Below are 17,689 nucleotides of genomic sequence, written 5' to 3'. Positions count from 1 at the left end.
ATATATCTCAGATGCATGATTCTGGGCTGCTACAACAGTTAGAAACACCATGAATTATATAAAAATTAAAACAAGAACGTATATTTAGTCAATATCCAAAGTAAAATTGATCAACATACATCACCATAAGCAAAAATACAATAGTATAAGAATAATGCAAGCTGTTTTATCTATCAGAAAAGAACATTTAATTCCATTTGTTGAGTTACTTTTAAAGTAAAGTCTGTCCAACTTCAAAGCAACTTTAGGTAGCTTAATATGGAAAAAAAAAGATCATGTCTGTCCAAACAGGCAATACTATATCTGCCACAAAAAATGCAATCAATAGGGACTCCATCAATCTCAAAGCCTTGAAGAACTACTGCCTCCAGAAGACCTTCAATGGTAAGGCAGGATATAAAGTGAGATTTGGACATAAGAGTGAAATGATATGGGGTTGGATTGGATGACCTCCGGGGTCCCTTTCAGCTCTGATATTGTATTGTAAAGTGAAAGATGTTTTTCTAGTCTTGAAGCTTGAACAGGAAGCTTGAGCAGGAAACTTGAATGTCAGACCACAAAGTTTGGTTTGGTTTATTGGATTTATATGCCACCCTTCTCCCAAGGACTCAGGGCGGTGTACAAGTTCAGTTACAGGTCTCACTCACAAGCCAGGCATAGAGCTTAACCACATAAGACTTCCTGCATGATACCTGTGTCTCGGACGTAAGATATAATCAACTTCTCTGCAGAGTAACAAGTAGCCCAGCCAATTAAAAAAATGATTTAACACAGTTCCGTGTTAACTGATTTGAGGAAGTTATAAGAACATGCTTCTCCGTAAGAACCTCGTTCAGATGTTAAATGCTTGCCTTGACTAGCTTTCTCTGAACCTTTGGCACCAAAGTCTGAATCCCTTAATTTTCTGCAACAGTGGGAGATGAACATATTTCTCAGACAGGAGGCAATGTGACACACTTCCTGACTCCCAGTAGGTGGTATTATTTAATCAAAAGGAAAGAATCTCTGTGAATGTTAGTGGATGGACAAAAATCATAAAAAATAATTGGTCTCAAATAACAGAGTCCTATGCCATGAAGACTTTTACAGATAATAACCATAATATTGCATTGTGTCTGGAAGTGTTTTAGCAATTAATGAGCTTCAAAGAACAATACTTATAACATGCCCATTAGACCTTCTGCCACCACACTCCAGACTAGCTGCAGGTCGTCGCCGTCATCATCATCATCATCATCATCATCATCATCATCATCTTCTTCTTAGCCATTTTCTATCCACTGCAGGATGCAGGCCTCTTCCGCATGTTTCCAACCTATACAGTCCTGAGCTCTCTTTGCCAACTGGGCCTGCAATACTGATGTTGCCCATTCGTCTTGTTTTAGGTCTCTTTTGTGGATGCTTTTTATCAAGTGGGAGATATTCCCTGACTGCCTTGGTCCACTTGCCATTAGTTTTTCTTTCTATGTGACCAGCCCATTTCCATTTCAATTCTTTTACTCTTTTGATGATATTGTATACTTTTGTTTGTTCTCTAATCCATTTGCAGGTCTTTCTACCTTGTCTTGTAATGCCGAGCATGCATCTTTCCATGGCTTTTTGCACCACTCTTGCCTTTTGTATTGATTGTGAAGTTAGTGTCCTTGATTCACTGGTATATATTAGATCAGGTACCACACACTGATCAAAAACCTTTCTCTCCAGGCATAGGGGCAGGTTGTTCTTGAAAGTTATGCTTAGCTTGCCAAATGCCTGCCAACCACATTTACTACACTATTCAATTTCCTTTATTGTATCATCTTCCACTGAGATCTGTTGGCCAAGGTATATGCAGTGGTGTATAAAAGCTATAGCTTTTAAATGGATTTAAATGACATCTCCACCTGGAGTATGTTGTGATAGTCCAACCATGAGAATTAGCAGCTCAGTGATCATCTCTGGGCACCCCAAATCATGAAAAGGCATAAAGGCATCTAGATGATACTGTTCAAAAGTCCTCCTCCATTGCTCTTCAAGCAGGAGCCATGGATTCAAGACTACTTTCAGATTGCACATGAATTTTGAATGGGGAAGTACAAACCTATCAAAGAATAAGGATGATAATTCCCTGAAGCTGAGAGGTCCAAAAATCCACAGCCATTCAGTCCTGTCAGGAATAAAGCTGAGATTGTTTCCTCCACTCAGAGTTGCACAATCTCCAGAGAGTAGAATTGAGAACATCATTTGGCTGGCATCCAATAGGGATATATAGCAATGTATCTTTCACATATTTCTTGTAGACCCTAATTTGATAGATGACCTCCGCTAGCAATTTTATGTAGATACTAAATAGGGGAAGAGAATATCAAGTCTCAAGTATCTCACAAACGAAGGACCAAGAATGTGACCTTACCCTTTATCATTACTGTCTGATACCAAACATAGAAAGGAGGAGAACTACTGTAATATTGAGCCTCTGAGAAGCAGACTATACATCTGTCCAGAAGGAGAGCATGACTGATTATCCTGGTTGCACAAGAAGTTGTTATTATATCATTCTCTCCCATTCTATTTTTTTAAAGTATATGGTGATATCAGAACTAAAATTGTGTCAAACATTCAATTCCCAAAGGTGTTCTTACCTGCAAGACTTTATTTTTTTTAAAAAAAAAATTAGCACTAGCACTTATATACTGCTTCATTGTGCTTTACAGCACTCTCTAAGTGGTTTAGAGAGTCAGCATATATTCAAGGTATTTTAAAAATATTTTCATATCTTTTTTTTGGAAGTGTTTTCACGCTTTACTTTGTAAAGCTGCAGTATATATTATGTTTGTGTTTGTAACCATCCCTGGTTACCTGGGAACAAAATTAACTCTACGTTTTAAAAAATTTAATTAAAGGCTACGCAGACTACAAACACATCTATACCGTTTAATTTGCTTCTGTCCTCTTCCAGGAGGAGAGTAAGCCTAAAATGCCTTGAGAAAATATTTCTGGATTGAGACACATTGATAGTGCCTTATATGATATTCAGTACAACTACAGGATATCATAACTTCCCATTGAACAAATTATGCCCTGACATCTTTCTTTTCCAAGAAAACAATAATGAATTGTTTTCTTTCAGTGAGCTGATATTCCAATAAGAATAGAGCTGGAAGGGAAGTTGGATGTCTTCTAATCTAGCCCCTGCTCAAGCAAGAGATCCTATACCATTTTAGCAGGGGTAGGTTCCAGCATGCACTACTGTCAATTTGCTTGTGTGTATACTGCATGTGCTTGATGCGTGCAGTACGCGCATGGACAATGCAATAAAATTGTTTGGCACATACACAGAAGCAAAAATCAAGATGACAGTGCCTACAGCGGCTCTGGTTTGGGGGTGTGGCAGGCCTGGGTCACTGCGGTTCCAGCAACCCAGGACACCAAACACTACCATTTTGGCTGAACCGTTCTGAACCGGTAAGAACCCACCACTACATTTCAGACAAGTGATTGTCCAGTCTCTTCTTAAAAACCTCCACTAATGAAGCACCCACAATTTCTGAAGGCAAGCTGTTCCACTGGTTAATGGTCTTCACTATTAGGAAGTTTCTTCTTAATTCCAGGTTGCTTCTCTACTTGATTAGTTTCTATCCATTGTTTCTTGTCCTGTCATCTGGTGCTTTGGGAATTCCTTCAGCTTTGTGGCAGCCTCTCAAATACTGGAATACTTCCATCATGCCTCCTTTAGACCTTCTTTTTCTCTAGACTAGCCAAACCCAAATCCTGCAAGCATTCTTCATATGTTATGAAGATATGCAAAAGATAATTTCTGGACATATACATTTGTGTATGTATGTATGTATGTGTGTATATATGTGTGTGTGTGTGTGTGTGTGTGTGTGTGTGTGTGTGTGTGTATGTATACACAGACACAAATCAGTATTAAGTCATGTATTTATGTATTCAAAATATCAAAATGAGCATCCCTTTGTTGTCAGCCCTTTTTCACCCCAATACCTTCTAGACTTACTTTTATCACTAATGTCTGGAAGGAATCGTGGCTAAGATCTAGTATGTAACAGGTGATGATAATAATGAAGCTAGATACAGTGCAACCTCCGGTCATGAACGGCTCAGACCATGACCAAATCAGGTTCCAACCAAAAAATGCTCAATTCTTTTGACCCTGGTTGTGAACACAAACTCGAGTGGCAATCAAACACAGCTGCAGCTGATTTCCCCTTCTGCACCATTTTTCTTTAAATGCCAAATTTCTGTTATATATGCTGTTAATAGGGGAGTGAGTGGCCAGTTAGGAATACAAAACGAGGGGAAAGATAACAAAAGAAAGGAATCTGTCTGTTGCTAGAAGATGTAAATCCAAGTTAGGGCATATGATTGAGTTTTACAATGCAATTAGGTTATATGACTAGAGTAATTAGAATACTAAGAACTAAGACTTTTTTGGGTATAAGAAAGGACAGCACATCATCTCATGCTTTGTAGAACTTTCCTCCCATGTCTCTTGTGCATGTGCTTGGAATTTCTTACTCAGAACTTTAATTTTGATCGAAGAATAAAGTCTGTTTTCTTTGGTTTTCAAGCCTCCATTTAAGTCTTTGTTTTGGTTCATTTTTGGCTTAAGCATGTTACCAGACTTTACATTTTTGTTATTAAAGCATTTTACTGTTACACTGTGAATTCTATGGCATAATTAATTATTTTTGTCCTTAAAAATCTTTTTTTTAATTTATATATAGTTCACAGTGGTCGGGACTGGATTGATTGTATTTACATGCAATCCAGTGGGAAAATTAGATTTGGGTCATGACCAAATTGGGTTGCAACCAAGGTTATGGAACAAATTATGGTCATGACCCGAGGTCCCACTGTAGTGCAGATTAGCCCTTAGACAAAACTGCATAATGAAATGAAGGCCACTTACCACAGAACCAAATGCATATATCCCTTTGTGAAATTTTTTCCATAGTCTCTGAAAGTATACACCCATACAAAGAAAATAAGCTATTCTTATTTTGCAAAATAATAGTTATTTCTTACTGAAACTGTTTCAGTAAGGATAAGCTTCTTGCAATGACCTTTTCATGCATTGTTATAATGCATTGTGGCTGTTCATATTTTCAAGAATATAAATGTCATTTTATTCATAAATATATACATATAAATCAATACATATAAGTTGTATCAGAAGAAAGCAGGACATACAGTAACCATTTTCAATGTGACTATGTCTCCCCAATATACAAAGCTTTAAGCAAAAATGTGTCAAAGCTACAACCCATTATGCAAAAGTGGTAGCATTTGAATGATGGCATAGCAATTTATTTTGCAAATTGTTTCTTGACCCATTATATGGATTATCGTTCATTGTTGTTCCAAAATATTTCATAAGAACAAGCTGATGTAGTTGTCCTTTAGGAGAAATTGATCAAACTTGATTATTGTATCATATCAGATTCTATAATAATCTTCCAATCTTAAATGCTGACTAATCCTGGTTGCATTTTCCTTAAATAGTCCCCTAGGATTTTTGAGACTGCTATGTGAGTTTGTAATTCATATTAGTAATGATTTTCATTTCTTGTCTACAGAATAACTTACACATGGGCCGAATGACTCACTTCCCACCCTGTTAACTTTCTAAATTGCCTGGGACCTAATATCTGAAATATTAACTGTGCATTTCCCATTCATTTCCCTGAAGAGCTTGACAGGGTTTTTTTAATCAATGAAGTTGCTAAGCACCTACTTTTAACAGACCAAAGTTACCCAGCTGACTTTCATGCCTAAGGAAGAACTAGAAGAAGAACTAGATTACTAGCCTGGTGCCTCAACCACTAGATCAGAAACAAAGAAAAATATATCTATGAAATTTCTATCACAAATCACAGATTAAATCCTGAATTAATATTATCACCATTCATAATAATGTGAGAATACTAAAACCAGGACATTTGGTCGTAGACTTCTTTTTGATATAATCTGTACACACACACACACACACACACACACACACACACACACACACACACACACATTGCTTAGAGTTCATAGATTGCTTAATAGATTTCAGAGTTCATAGAATATAGCTACTTGTGCTTAGATTCAATAATCCCTGCATCTTTAAGAATCAGTGCAAGAATGGATAGTTGAAGTACTTATAAATTAATAACTGGTTTGGAATGTTACATTATACAGTGCAGTTTCATTGCTTTCAGTTTCATGTAATATGTTAATTGACAATTTTGGCTTGTAAACAGCTAAAAATGTATGGCTTAGCCAACAAGTGGTGGATTGTTCTGATGAATGAAGTTATGTTTAGTATTACAGTGAAATAAGACCAAACTATTATTCTTTTAACATTGAAGTTTATATCCTGATGCTCAAATCTTTTTAAGATTTAATGAAAAAGAAGAGAAAAAGTCATACATGACTAATCATATTATTAATCATATTAGCAATATATACTACGTATGTAAGTACAAAGATAAAAGGACAGGTAAAGGACTTATGCTTTAAATTACATATTGAAATAAGCCAAGTTCAAAGCATTTTGTTGAAAAAATAATTTCAATCATACTTTTTTGATTGTCATGTGCAGACTGCCTCACGGTGCACTTTTTATCATTGCATATAACAGTCTGTAGGTACAATTTTTATTGATTTATTGAATGACTGACTGAATTGGTTTATATATTGTTCTACTTGCAAAGCAAACTATGAAAAGCTTTTAGATACAAGTACAATCTTATTAAAAGAGACAGTAATGAAATAGCATAACAAATGCACAATAAGCAAAGAATATTTGGTTTATATACAGCAGTATCTACAGTATCAATCCTTTCTCATGCAGCAAGCATCAATTAAACTGATCACATCCTGAAAGGTGCTGAGAAGGCAAGGTCTTAAGTGCTTTATGAAAACTCAACAATTGAACTCAACTTCTTTCTGAAGGAATGTTGTTCCAGAGATCTGCTCCATAAGCTCTTGACTGGCCCTCAGTACCCAACAGATACCAGTATGTCCGTCCGTCCGTCCGTCCATCCATCCATCCATCCATCCATCCATCCATCCATCCAACCAACCAACCAACCAACCAACCCACCCACCCACCCACCCACCCACCCACCCACCCACCCACCAACTAACTAACTAACTAACTAACTAACTAACTAACTAACTAACTAAAATTTTAGCATTTTTTCATAAAACATCTCATGAATTTATGATATATGATTGATGGCTGACACAAACTATTCCTTTAAAGCATTGTAGCAATAAAGTAACTGAGTGTCCCTCAAATAACTGGGGAGAAATGATATGGTATTCTGGTTGATTTGTTTTAAAAGAGAAAAAAGGCAGAAGAAAAATAGGAAGCTCAGGGAAAGTAAAACAGTAATTAAAACAAAACAAAAAAATAAAATAAAAAACCATCCTGCTGGCTTCCAAAGCAAGGTTGTTCTTCACATAAGCAGACCTACTGTTAGAGGCACTGAAGCAGGTGTTCTTCAGGGTGAAAAACAGGGAGAAATTGATGAAAGGGCATTCCGACCTTTGTGAAACAGCCAATTAAGGTGCAGCAGTTGGTTTAAGACTGTAGAGCACAGCAGGCAATCTGAACACAACAGAAAATACTACTTGAAACTAGAACTGAAAAACATCTTGAGAAGTTGTGTTTGAAGTATTTTAGTACAGGACGATTTCTAGAAGCTCTAAATGGAAATTGTTGCCTTCCTAAAAAGAAACCAAGAACAGGATAGGTGGCATGATTTTTTATTGAAAGTTCCAGAAGAACTCAGACTGGCAGTGAATTAACTAACACATTGCATATAGTGAAGATAAAGTGTGTAAAATGTGGTTTGAATTTCGCCTTGGGAATTGCTTGCAAATGCATTGGATGGAGTAGTAGAATTCATTGTCTATGTTATAATGATTATTTGGGTCACAATTATCTGGGTTCACATATTGATTAAAGTCATAAACCATTGGTTACAAATTACAGTAGTGAAGTCCACACAATAAACCAGACTAGCAACAAACAAACTACTTTGTACATTAATGCAGTGTATGAAATGACTCGTAATCGGAAGCCTTCCTTTATTATTTTCACTAATTTCAAATAAAACCAAGCACTTTGATTAGAGATTCCAGATGTATTGCCCTACCAAAAACAATCCAATTTGTTCATCAGTCTTCTTCACTATTTCACTCTTGGGCTTCAAGCACCTGAGACAACTGCTCAGCTCTAAAAGACACTGTGTAAATTCCTATACTTGTGTGCATTGTTTGATGCCTAGCAGGGATGAGCTTGGCAAACACTCGGTGACTGTTTAAGGTTATACTAATGCTGAATTACAGACAGGATAGGTAGCATGGATATCCCTTTTCATAGCTGTTTTGATAGAGTTGCTGGTCTGATTGCATTAAACACAGAACATAGAATATCAATGTTGGAAGGGACTTTGGCAGTCTTCTAACCCAACCCCCTGTTCAACCAATTAATTAATTAATTGTTAACAGAGGACAACCTATGCATTAAACCATTTTATCACAGCTTAATAATACATACATACATACATACATACATACATACATACATACATACATACATTGCAAAACAGCTATGAAAAATGACATTTAGAAAGTTGGAGATGATTTGTAGCTCATCATTTAAGAGACTCACTTGGAGTGGCCTTAATTTAAAAAAAAGGATTTTAAAGAATAACACAAACTGTTGATTATGCTGATTATTAAAAATACTTTATCTGGGTTCAATTTACTTTATAAATGGCAAGGTTTTTTCCCCTTTTTTCTTTCCTTATTGGTAAGAAAAGGGGTATAACTGGATAAATGAAAAAGATGAAGGCATTATTTAAAGGGTCAATGGGCCTTGCCCCATGTGCTTGTTTTACCGTATATACTCGAGTATAGGCCGACCCGAATATAAGCCGAGGCACCTAATTTTACCACAAAAAACTGGAAAAGTTATTGACTCGAGTATAAGCCTAGGGTGGGAAATGCAGCAGCTACCGGTAAATTTCAAAAATAAAAATAGATACCAATAATGTTTTTGAATATTTATTTCAAAGAAAAACAGTAAACTAGCGGTGTATTCAATGAAATACTTCACTCACCTCATGATGCTGATGTCCCGCTGTGATGATGATGTCCCGTGCAGCCGCGGGAGCGATGTCCCGCCTCCTATGACACACGGCACAGTGATTCCTATCATTGGATCACTGTACCAGAGGAGGTGGGACATCGCTATGTGACTGCTTGCCATAACAAGGAGGAGGTGAGACATCGTTGCAGAGCGGCAGGAGGGGGAGGAAGGGGAATCGTAAGACAGCCCTGCATTACATTAGAACGTGAGGAGGGGGGATGGTGCGGTGCGCGCTGTGCGGCAAACTGACACAGAGGGAGGGGAAACTCACAGGGGCACTGGGCCATTCACGAGTGTCACCCAGCGGCATGGCCCCGCCCCTTTTTCTCCTCTATTTCGGGCAAATTTTTCACTGACTCGAGTATAAGCCGAGGCGGCTTTTTTCAGCCCAAAAAGTGGGCTGAAAAACTAGGCTTATACTCGAGTATATACAGTAAGTGACATTTCCTGTGGCATATTCATTCTTGTACTCCTGGAGTTACTGCTGAAACTGTTGAACAGCATGCTGAGAATTCAGCTTTGACTGGTCACATGAAAGCTTATTTTCTTGGCACAAAACTCAGTAAGCATTATTGATAAAGTTACTTTTATCTGTTTTCCCCCTGTTCTTATGTATTTGAAAAGAAGAAAACTATTAAAGGGAAAATAAGAAAAAGAAGCATCAATAATAACAAAGAGCAAAGAAATGTGTTGAGATGCAAATACAAGATAGTGCATTTAGAAAGTAATTCCTATATTCAGTGAAAAAAATAGAAAATCTGCAGAATTTCTAGCAAATAAAATCTACTTCAATAAAATCAAATTTAATGTTTGCTTTCATCCAACCAATACTGCACTGGTTTAAAGTAAAAGTTCAGGAAGGAGCTGAGAAAATCTTTGCTAGTGGCCAAAGCTCACTTTCTCCAATTTTTTTGAGAGACTCTGATTGTATTTGCCAAACATACTGAGATTTCTGGATACTGCAGACATTTCCAGTTTGATAACGATACTGTGTTAATTTGTCATACCTCACTTAATTGAATACAAAATAAGTGTCACTTTTATTTGTAATACGCATAATATAGCAACAACTCCATTAGGAAAGAAGAGATTCTACCAGTTCACAAACATTATTAATTCAATATAATTACAGAGTATATGAAACATTAAGATTCCTGTTTGCCCATACAAAGATTTCTGAAGAACAATGAAGTGTTTTTAATAATGCATTTAATATTACTAAATTATGCAATTTTGTAACCTATTTAATTATTTAATAAATACCTGTTATATCTTTAATCTCTACCCAATAGCTAGAATAAGCTTTATCTTATTCTCTCCATTTGCTGATGGGAAAATTTCTGGAGAAGAGATGGGAATAATTCAGTAAATATCAGGAGCAGATGAACAGTAATTGGTCGATGAGAACCAATTTAAAGGGTTGCAGCATACCCTGCTGTAGAAGACTCCAGAAAAATAGGGAAACTCAGGTAACTTCTGATAAGATGATGAACTATTGACATACAATTTGTTTTTCCTGTCTGTGAAAATATTGTGGCATTTTCAAATCAAAGTGCTAAGCCTGAATATTAAATTGTTCTGCATTTCAAAAAAATAAATGGGAATATAAAATGCCTCATAATCATAAAAATATACCCACTGTTGTACATCTGGGAGGTACAAAGTTACTACTTCTGCCCAAGGGGCAAAACATTTGCTATAACTATGTTAAGCCATACATTAAAAACTGTACAGACAGCAGTTTTTGGTAGAGCAAGTAGTATTGTGACCAATTATAAGCTTTTAATTGTGATGCAGCTATGATGCGGGTTCTAAAACATGCTGACAATTCCTGCCAGCAGCATCTTTGGCTGACTCTGACTCTGAGCCATTGGATCCCCAGATGTTTCATGTAGACATTACATAAAAGGAGCAAAAAGCTATTAAGGTTCAAGAGATGGTATTCTGATGCAATTCCTGTTATGTTGCTGTGATAGTTTTATATATAAAATGAGACAGAAGGTAATCTACATGGGACATTAAATGGATAATAAAGTCTGTCTGGCAACCAGGTGACATTACTAATGTAGATTTACATGGGGTTGGCTTTGTAGTAGCTGCCACATGCTGGAAATTGATGGACACTCTAGCCATATAATAATATTGCATTTGTTTCAATAAGTCTGTATATACAATTTGAAGTTCTGGTTTTGATCATGGCTTGGCTCCCAGCTATGTTGAGGGACCACCTCACTTACATAAAAGCAAATTAAACTTTGAAAAATTATTGAAAGCATTTGGGTTTTAATAATTCTTTAATCAAACTGGTGAAAGAGAAAAAAAATAGAAAAATGTGGGTATTATAGGGCAACATTGGAATCAGTCCACATTTATTTATTCTTGTAATAAAAAGAAAAGTCTTATATGGGATATTGATAAAGAAAAATGCTCAAATGTTGCAAGGACACTTCCCATACTTTTGTGGGAGAAAAATCAAGAAATGGTTCAAGAAGAAACAAGGTAGATTTTAATTGGTACATTTAAATGCTATCTTAGTTCTAGATGATTTACAAAGAACTTAAGTAACAGAATTGAAAGGTTTTTTTTAGAGGTTTTCTAGTTCAAACGCCTGCTGAAGCAGGAGATTCTATACCACTCTAGACAAATGAGTGTCCAATCTCTTTTGAAAAATCTCCAGTAATGGAACATCCACAACTACTGAAGGCAAACTGTTCCACTGGTTAATTGTTTTCATAGTAAATTTCTCCTTAATTTTAAGTTGCTTCTGTCCTTGATTGGTTCCCATCCAGAACAAAATTTAATGCTGACTCATATATGAGACATGATAGCATCTTATCTCATATATGAAAGCAATCAGCATTTTGCAGTATAAACACTTCAGTGCTAAAAGGCATTGCTTGTATGTGACATCATGATATACATTTTGTCATGTTGTTGTCATCATGGTTAGAAAGGAACATCTAAGTAACAAAACAGAAAAAGCCAAACTGGATAGGATTATTTAGCAAGTGTAGAAAATGGATTCTTATGTAATAGATCCACTAAAATGATGCAATGTTATCTTTTCCTGGATGGAATTTTACTTTGGAATATCAAAATCCAATATTCTACTGTAAAATACTAAAATCCAATATTTTCAAAACGTCATAAAAGACATAAAAGGCAAGTTGATTATGAGAGACTTTCAAAAAGCAAATGCTTACAAAATTTCATAAAGCTATAGTGTCTAATGAATATATTTCTTCTTTACTTTTTGGATTAGTTTTCTCTCATGGATAGCTATTTCTATTTTTTATCAGAGTTACTCATAATTCTTCCCTTGCTATGTGTAAAATTAACACCTCTGCTTATAGTTCCCCTTAAAAAATAATGACTCTTGTTTCTTTATTTTATTCTAGTTGGTAACAATTGTTTTTATGTAAAAAGCCCTCCTAGGTATAATAGACCACCGACACAAACAAAGATTTGGCAATGAAATACTTGTGGTTTTTTCTCTTTCCTTATCGTCTTTATTGTCTAAATTGTTTTATATGATGTGTGTGAAAAACATACAGAGAATGCAGGAAAGCTGTTGTTATCTGTTTGAGTATGACCCAAATCTCTTAATTTGCTAAAACCAAATTCTCATTCTTCATGATACAGCAAAAAATGCTTTGTTCTATTGGCAATCAATATTCCCTTCTTGTTTGTAAGCATTCATTTAGTGGAAATAAAACCCTGAACTATGTAGTAAAATAACATCCATATTTTAACCCATTTTATTTGGAATGTTCTCAGCACTATATATTTGGAAGCTAGAGAAGAATGAATAGGAACAGGCAATTTAGAACAAGAAATAAAGGAAAATGGCAACAGGTATTTCAATTCCTGTGCTGAATAAACAACAATGTAGTATGAGATCAATTGATTAACTGTCAAGTGTTTCTTCTGACGCTTTCTTGAAATAAGTGTTTACCAAATTATAGATGCAATTGACCTGCAATACATAAAAAAACCTGGGTATTGTAGTCTCAATATATTTGAAAGACAAGAGGCTGAGAAAGATTAAATATGGATAATCATATTATATGTGATCACATCTGAAGTTTCAGAATGCCACTACATAGTGCATGCATGTCCTCCAAAAGTGGCTACTACCCATGTTTCCCTGAAAATAAGACCAGGTCTTATTTTATTTGGCCATCAAAATAGGCACTAGGGCTTGTTTTCAGAGGATGTCTTATTTTTTCCATATACAGGAGGCCCATTTCTTCTGCTTGCTCTCTGCAGGGCAGGAAGCCACAAGGGAGGAGGCTGTGTGGTGCACCAGTGTTGCTGTGAAGTGGGGTGGAGCTGCCCCATATGCCCATCTTACCCAGCTTACCTCAGGGCACCCGCAGCCAGGCTATCCATGCCTCGACACCTGCCTCAACTCACAGCAACAGCACCAGCCCACCGCTCAACTTCCTACTCTGTTGTGGCCATGAGCAAGCAGAAGAAGTAGGCCAATGGCTGCTAGGCCTGGTGCCATGAGGCAGGTATTGGGGCATGGATGGCCTAGCTACAGGAGCCCTGAGGTAAGCCTGTGCAAAGCGCATAGGGCAGTTCCCTCACCACCTCATCTCATGGTTGCGGCCCCATGAGCAACCAGATGAAATGGGCAGGCAGCCCGCTGCGCAGGCTCTTAAGTAGGTTTTATTTTGGAGGTGGGAATTATATTAGGTGCATGCATAAAAATCATGCTAAGTCTTATTTTTGGGGTAGGTCTTATTTTTTTGGGAAACAGGATTAGGATTAGTAACATAAGTAATTCAGACAAGCAAACAAAACTGTTTAGGCTTGAAGCAGCAAAAATGTTCTTTTTTTAAAGATAGACAGATATTAGCTATTTGATTCTGGTATCCTTTCGTTCTGAAATCAAGCAGTCTGCATCATGACAGAATTCCAATATAAAATTGGCTATTATTAATATTTTATCAACAACAGCAGTAATATAATAATATTATAGGAACTAAATCAGATTTAAAAACATGAATGAACCCTAAGAGAAAATAAATTGATACAGTAGCAGTTCTCAAACATTTTTCTCAAGGCTAAACTCACAAGTCATCCCATCCCCTACATACAAATTATAAACTTCTGTACATTTTCATTAAAATATATTTTAAAGTTATGTAATTTTAATATTAATGTGGATTGAACACCACTGAACCTGGAGGCTAAATTTTTGAATGGATTGCTGACTTTATGTACAGCATGTAAAATGTTTTAGAAGCATAAAGAAGTTATAGCAGTCAAATTTTAGCCATACATTTTTTGGTGTGAAAAAATGAAAAATAAATAAATAAATGCAAGCAGCAAAATTTTGATGCAGAGCATAATTTGGTTCAGGAAAACTGTCCCCCATCCCATCAAATATTTTTTTTTCCTTTATGAAAACCAAAAGAGTGGCAAAGAACACATTAATATTCTCTGGATTCCCCTCCACCCATACACAATACCCTGCCTTTGGAAATACACTGCAAACTTTTTCAGTTTTTGTTTCTTGATACCAATGAAATCAACATTACTAATCAAACAGGCACCTTCACAATACATTAAAATATGTACAAAGTTAGAGTTCATTGTTTAACAACTGAGGGAAATTATTAGTTTTAAACCTTTGCAAAATCCACTAATTTATACAAGTTGTATTATTTTAGAAGAATGCCATGACAGTTTATCTTTCTGCCCTACTGAAAAAAATGGCCTGCCACATCCAAACCACAATCACTGTGCTTCCCCCCTCCCAACACATGCACAGCCTTATAATAATAACCTTGCTCAGAATTTTCCTAATCTTCATTATGTGAAATCTTCCTCTGTCTTTTTCTTTTTCCCCAAAGCATAAGACTCTATCACTCTTAAAACGAAAATCAGAGTTCATGAATATGCAGCTTTATTAAACTAGATGTGCTGGCAAGGCTATACAGCAGAGACTTTATGTCAATTGCAGATGGCTTTTTCCAAAAATCTGTGGATCTTGAATATCATAAATTAGAATTTTTGGTCATGTACTTAAAACCTTTTTTTTTTAATTTAAAAGGTTTTTTTCATTTTAAGGACAGACTTTATATTAAAACAAAATATATCAATGAAATTTAACTTGAATATACATAGGAACATCTGAAGGATGAATGTTTTACTTATGATGAACACATGGTAGAAGTCTATACATCATGACAAAGAAACAAAATGTTCATGAATGTTTTTACTTTGTTGAAATCTAGGCAGTCTGTGGACATTTATGGAGATGGATCTTATTTAAATGACATTATTGGGGATATATTTGATCTAGAGTAATTGGGTGATCAGTAATCTTCCTCTTTAATATTTAATAGGGCTAAAGTAGATCCTAGAAACAAATAAGCTTTATAAGATATAGCTTATTAAATTTGATAGCTATTAGAGTTGGATTCCTTAGCTAAAATCTCTATTTCACAAGGCACTCTAAAAGAGGCTTAGCTTCAGTTCAAAGCTTGTATTTCCTCCATTAATGTCACATGGAAGATATTGGAACATTAGTATATTTTTAGACTCTTTCCACATGACATATTTGTTAAGATAATCACTGAAGTGGATATTAATTGTTTGAAAGAATTCTTGAATAAAGAATTAGATTTATTTCTTATTAATAAATTAATGGTTTGCAATAATAAATTAATGACCTAAAATAATTTTAAGTACATTAAGAACATGGCATTTTAAGGCAACATTAATACAGCCAGTTTTTTCTGATGTTACATTTTTCTTTTGCTTTTTCCTCTGATTTTACATTGATGTAAAATATACATTCAGGAGAATGGTCTTAAAACTTGGTTGTTATTTTGTTTTCCCAAAAATAAGACAAGGTCTTATTTTCTTTTGACCCCCATAATAAGGACTTGGCCTTATTATTGTGGGGGGAGCTTATTATTTTCTGGCAGTTGGCAGATAGGGCAGGCAAGAAGCGAGATGCATTGTAAAGAAAACCTTATCGCGAGTTTGAGAAGTTTGAAGAGAGGTTTTTTTTACAAAATGTTTCCCTGGACACAATGGCGAGGAACGCTATGGAGCTGCCACTGTCTGGTAAGCCATGCATCTCATGCTGGGGTGCAATTTTGGGGGGCTGGCAGGTGGGGTGGGGGATGGGGCACGCGGTATGGGCTTCGAGACGCATGTCTTACCGGACACTGGCAGCTCTGTCACGTCTCTTGGTCGGTTTGTGCAAGGAAACACCTTGCACAGTAAAGAAAAACTTCTTGCGAGTTTGAGAAGTTGTTAATTGCTCACAATCCCAAGAAGTTTTCCTGTGCATGTCGTGCTGGGGTGCAATTTGGGGGGTGGCAGGTGGGGCTCAGGGCACAATGGGTGCTCTTTTTGCAACAGGTGCTCTTTTTGCTGCATTGGGGGGTAATTTTGGGGGGGAGGACTTATTTTAGCCCATGCCCTGAAAAGCCAGATTGGGCTTAGTATCAGGACATGTCTTATTTTTGGGACAACATGGTTACATCATTATGTTAATGTAAAGTGGGTAACAATAAAAGAATGCACACATACAACACTGAGAAGTAAAGGAGATTTTGATGGGAATTGGAAGATGAGACACACTTGTGAAAGATCCTTAGAGTAATTATGTTTAAGCCCTCTGCACTCAAGCCCAGGCCTTGATCAGCAGACGAACAGAGATTTGGGCTTTTGGCCACTGCTATGTAATATCAAATTGCTCAATAACAAAGTTCCTCTCTTTTGTAAGCTTTTTATAGAGGAGCAGGTTGACTTGACATGTATTACTAAGACCTGGGTTGGCTCTAAAAGGTGAAAGGGATCCTTCTCTCAAATTTGTCTAGCAAGGTTTAGTGTATGGCAACCTCACAACAGTGGAGAAAGGGTAGTAGTTATTATCCAAGAATCACAGATATCCTTCAGTGGCATGGCTCCACAAGTAGTGGATTCTGAAGTTAGCTTTGCAGGATTGTTGCTATGATAGCAGATATGATTCTACTGCATAGCAACCTTCCTGTCCTGATGGAGTCCATCTCAGGATTGCCATGGGACTAGAGTACCTGAGGACCCATCTAACCTCCATCACATTGACATTTATCACATCTCCAGGCAGTAAAAGTAAGTTATGAATCCCATCAATTAAAGAAATTTGACTGGTGAAGTCCAGGAACAGAGACATTTATGCCATCGTCCCTGCCCTCTGGAATAATCTGCTTCCAGACTTGAGGGGACTTCTCATTCTCCTGGCCTCTCAGAAAGATGTAAAGACATGGCTGGTAAAGACCGAATACTGTGGGGCTCATTGAATGGCATGAAACCAAGAAGGTGATTAGCATATTGAATGTGCTCCTCTGCCTTTTTAAATTTATTCTATTTTATTTTTAACCCAGCTCTAATTGTATTAATGCATTGTATTTTTATATGCTTTTAGCTGAGAAGGAGATGAGCGGATAGATAGATAGATAGATAGATAGATAGATAGATAGATAGATAGATAGATAGATAGATAGATAGATAAGATTTGGTAATATAACC

At 36.3% G+C, this 17,689-nt stretch overlaps 1 protein-coding gene across 1 annotated transcript in view; it reads right to left on the bottom strand.

Moving 5' to 3' along the window:
• Positions 1–16,466, bottom strand: part of NCAM2 (neural cell adhesion molecule 2) — a 145,945-nt gene extending 129,479 nt beyond the window's left edge. Inside the window, exon 1 of the mRNA XM_032219806.1 lies at positions 16,336–16,466. Within this exon, the coding sequence (XP_032075697.1) occupies positions 16,336–16,466 (131 nt within the window). The remainder of the gene's footprint in view (positions 1–16,335) is intronic.
• Between the last annotated feature and the right edge of the window lie 1,223 nt (positions 16,467–17,689).

Source organism: Thamnophis elegans, chromosome 6 (assembly GCF_009769535.1).
Source record: "Thamnophis elegans isolate rThaEle1 chromosome 6, rThaEle1.pri, whole genome shotgun sequence".
Taxonomy (NCBI): domain Eukaryota; kingdom Metazoa; phylum Chordata; class Lepidosauria; order Squamata; family Colubridae; genus Thamnophis; species Thamnophis elegans.
Note: the sequence above shows the minus strand (reverse complement) of the source record. Positions and strands in the feature narration are given on the sequence as shown.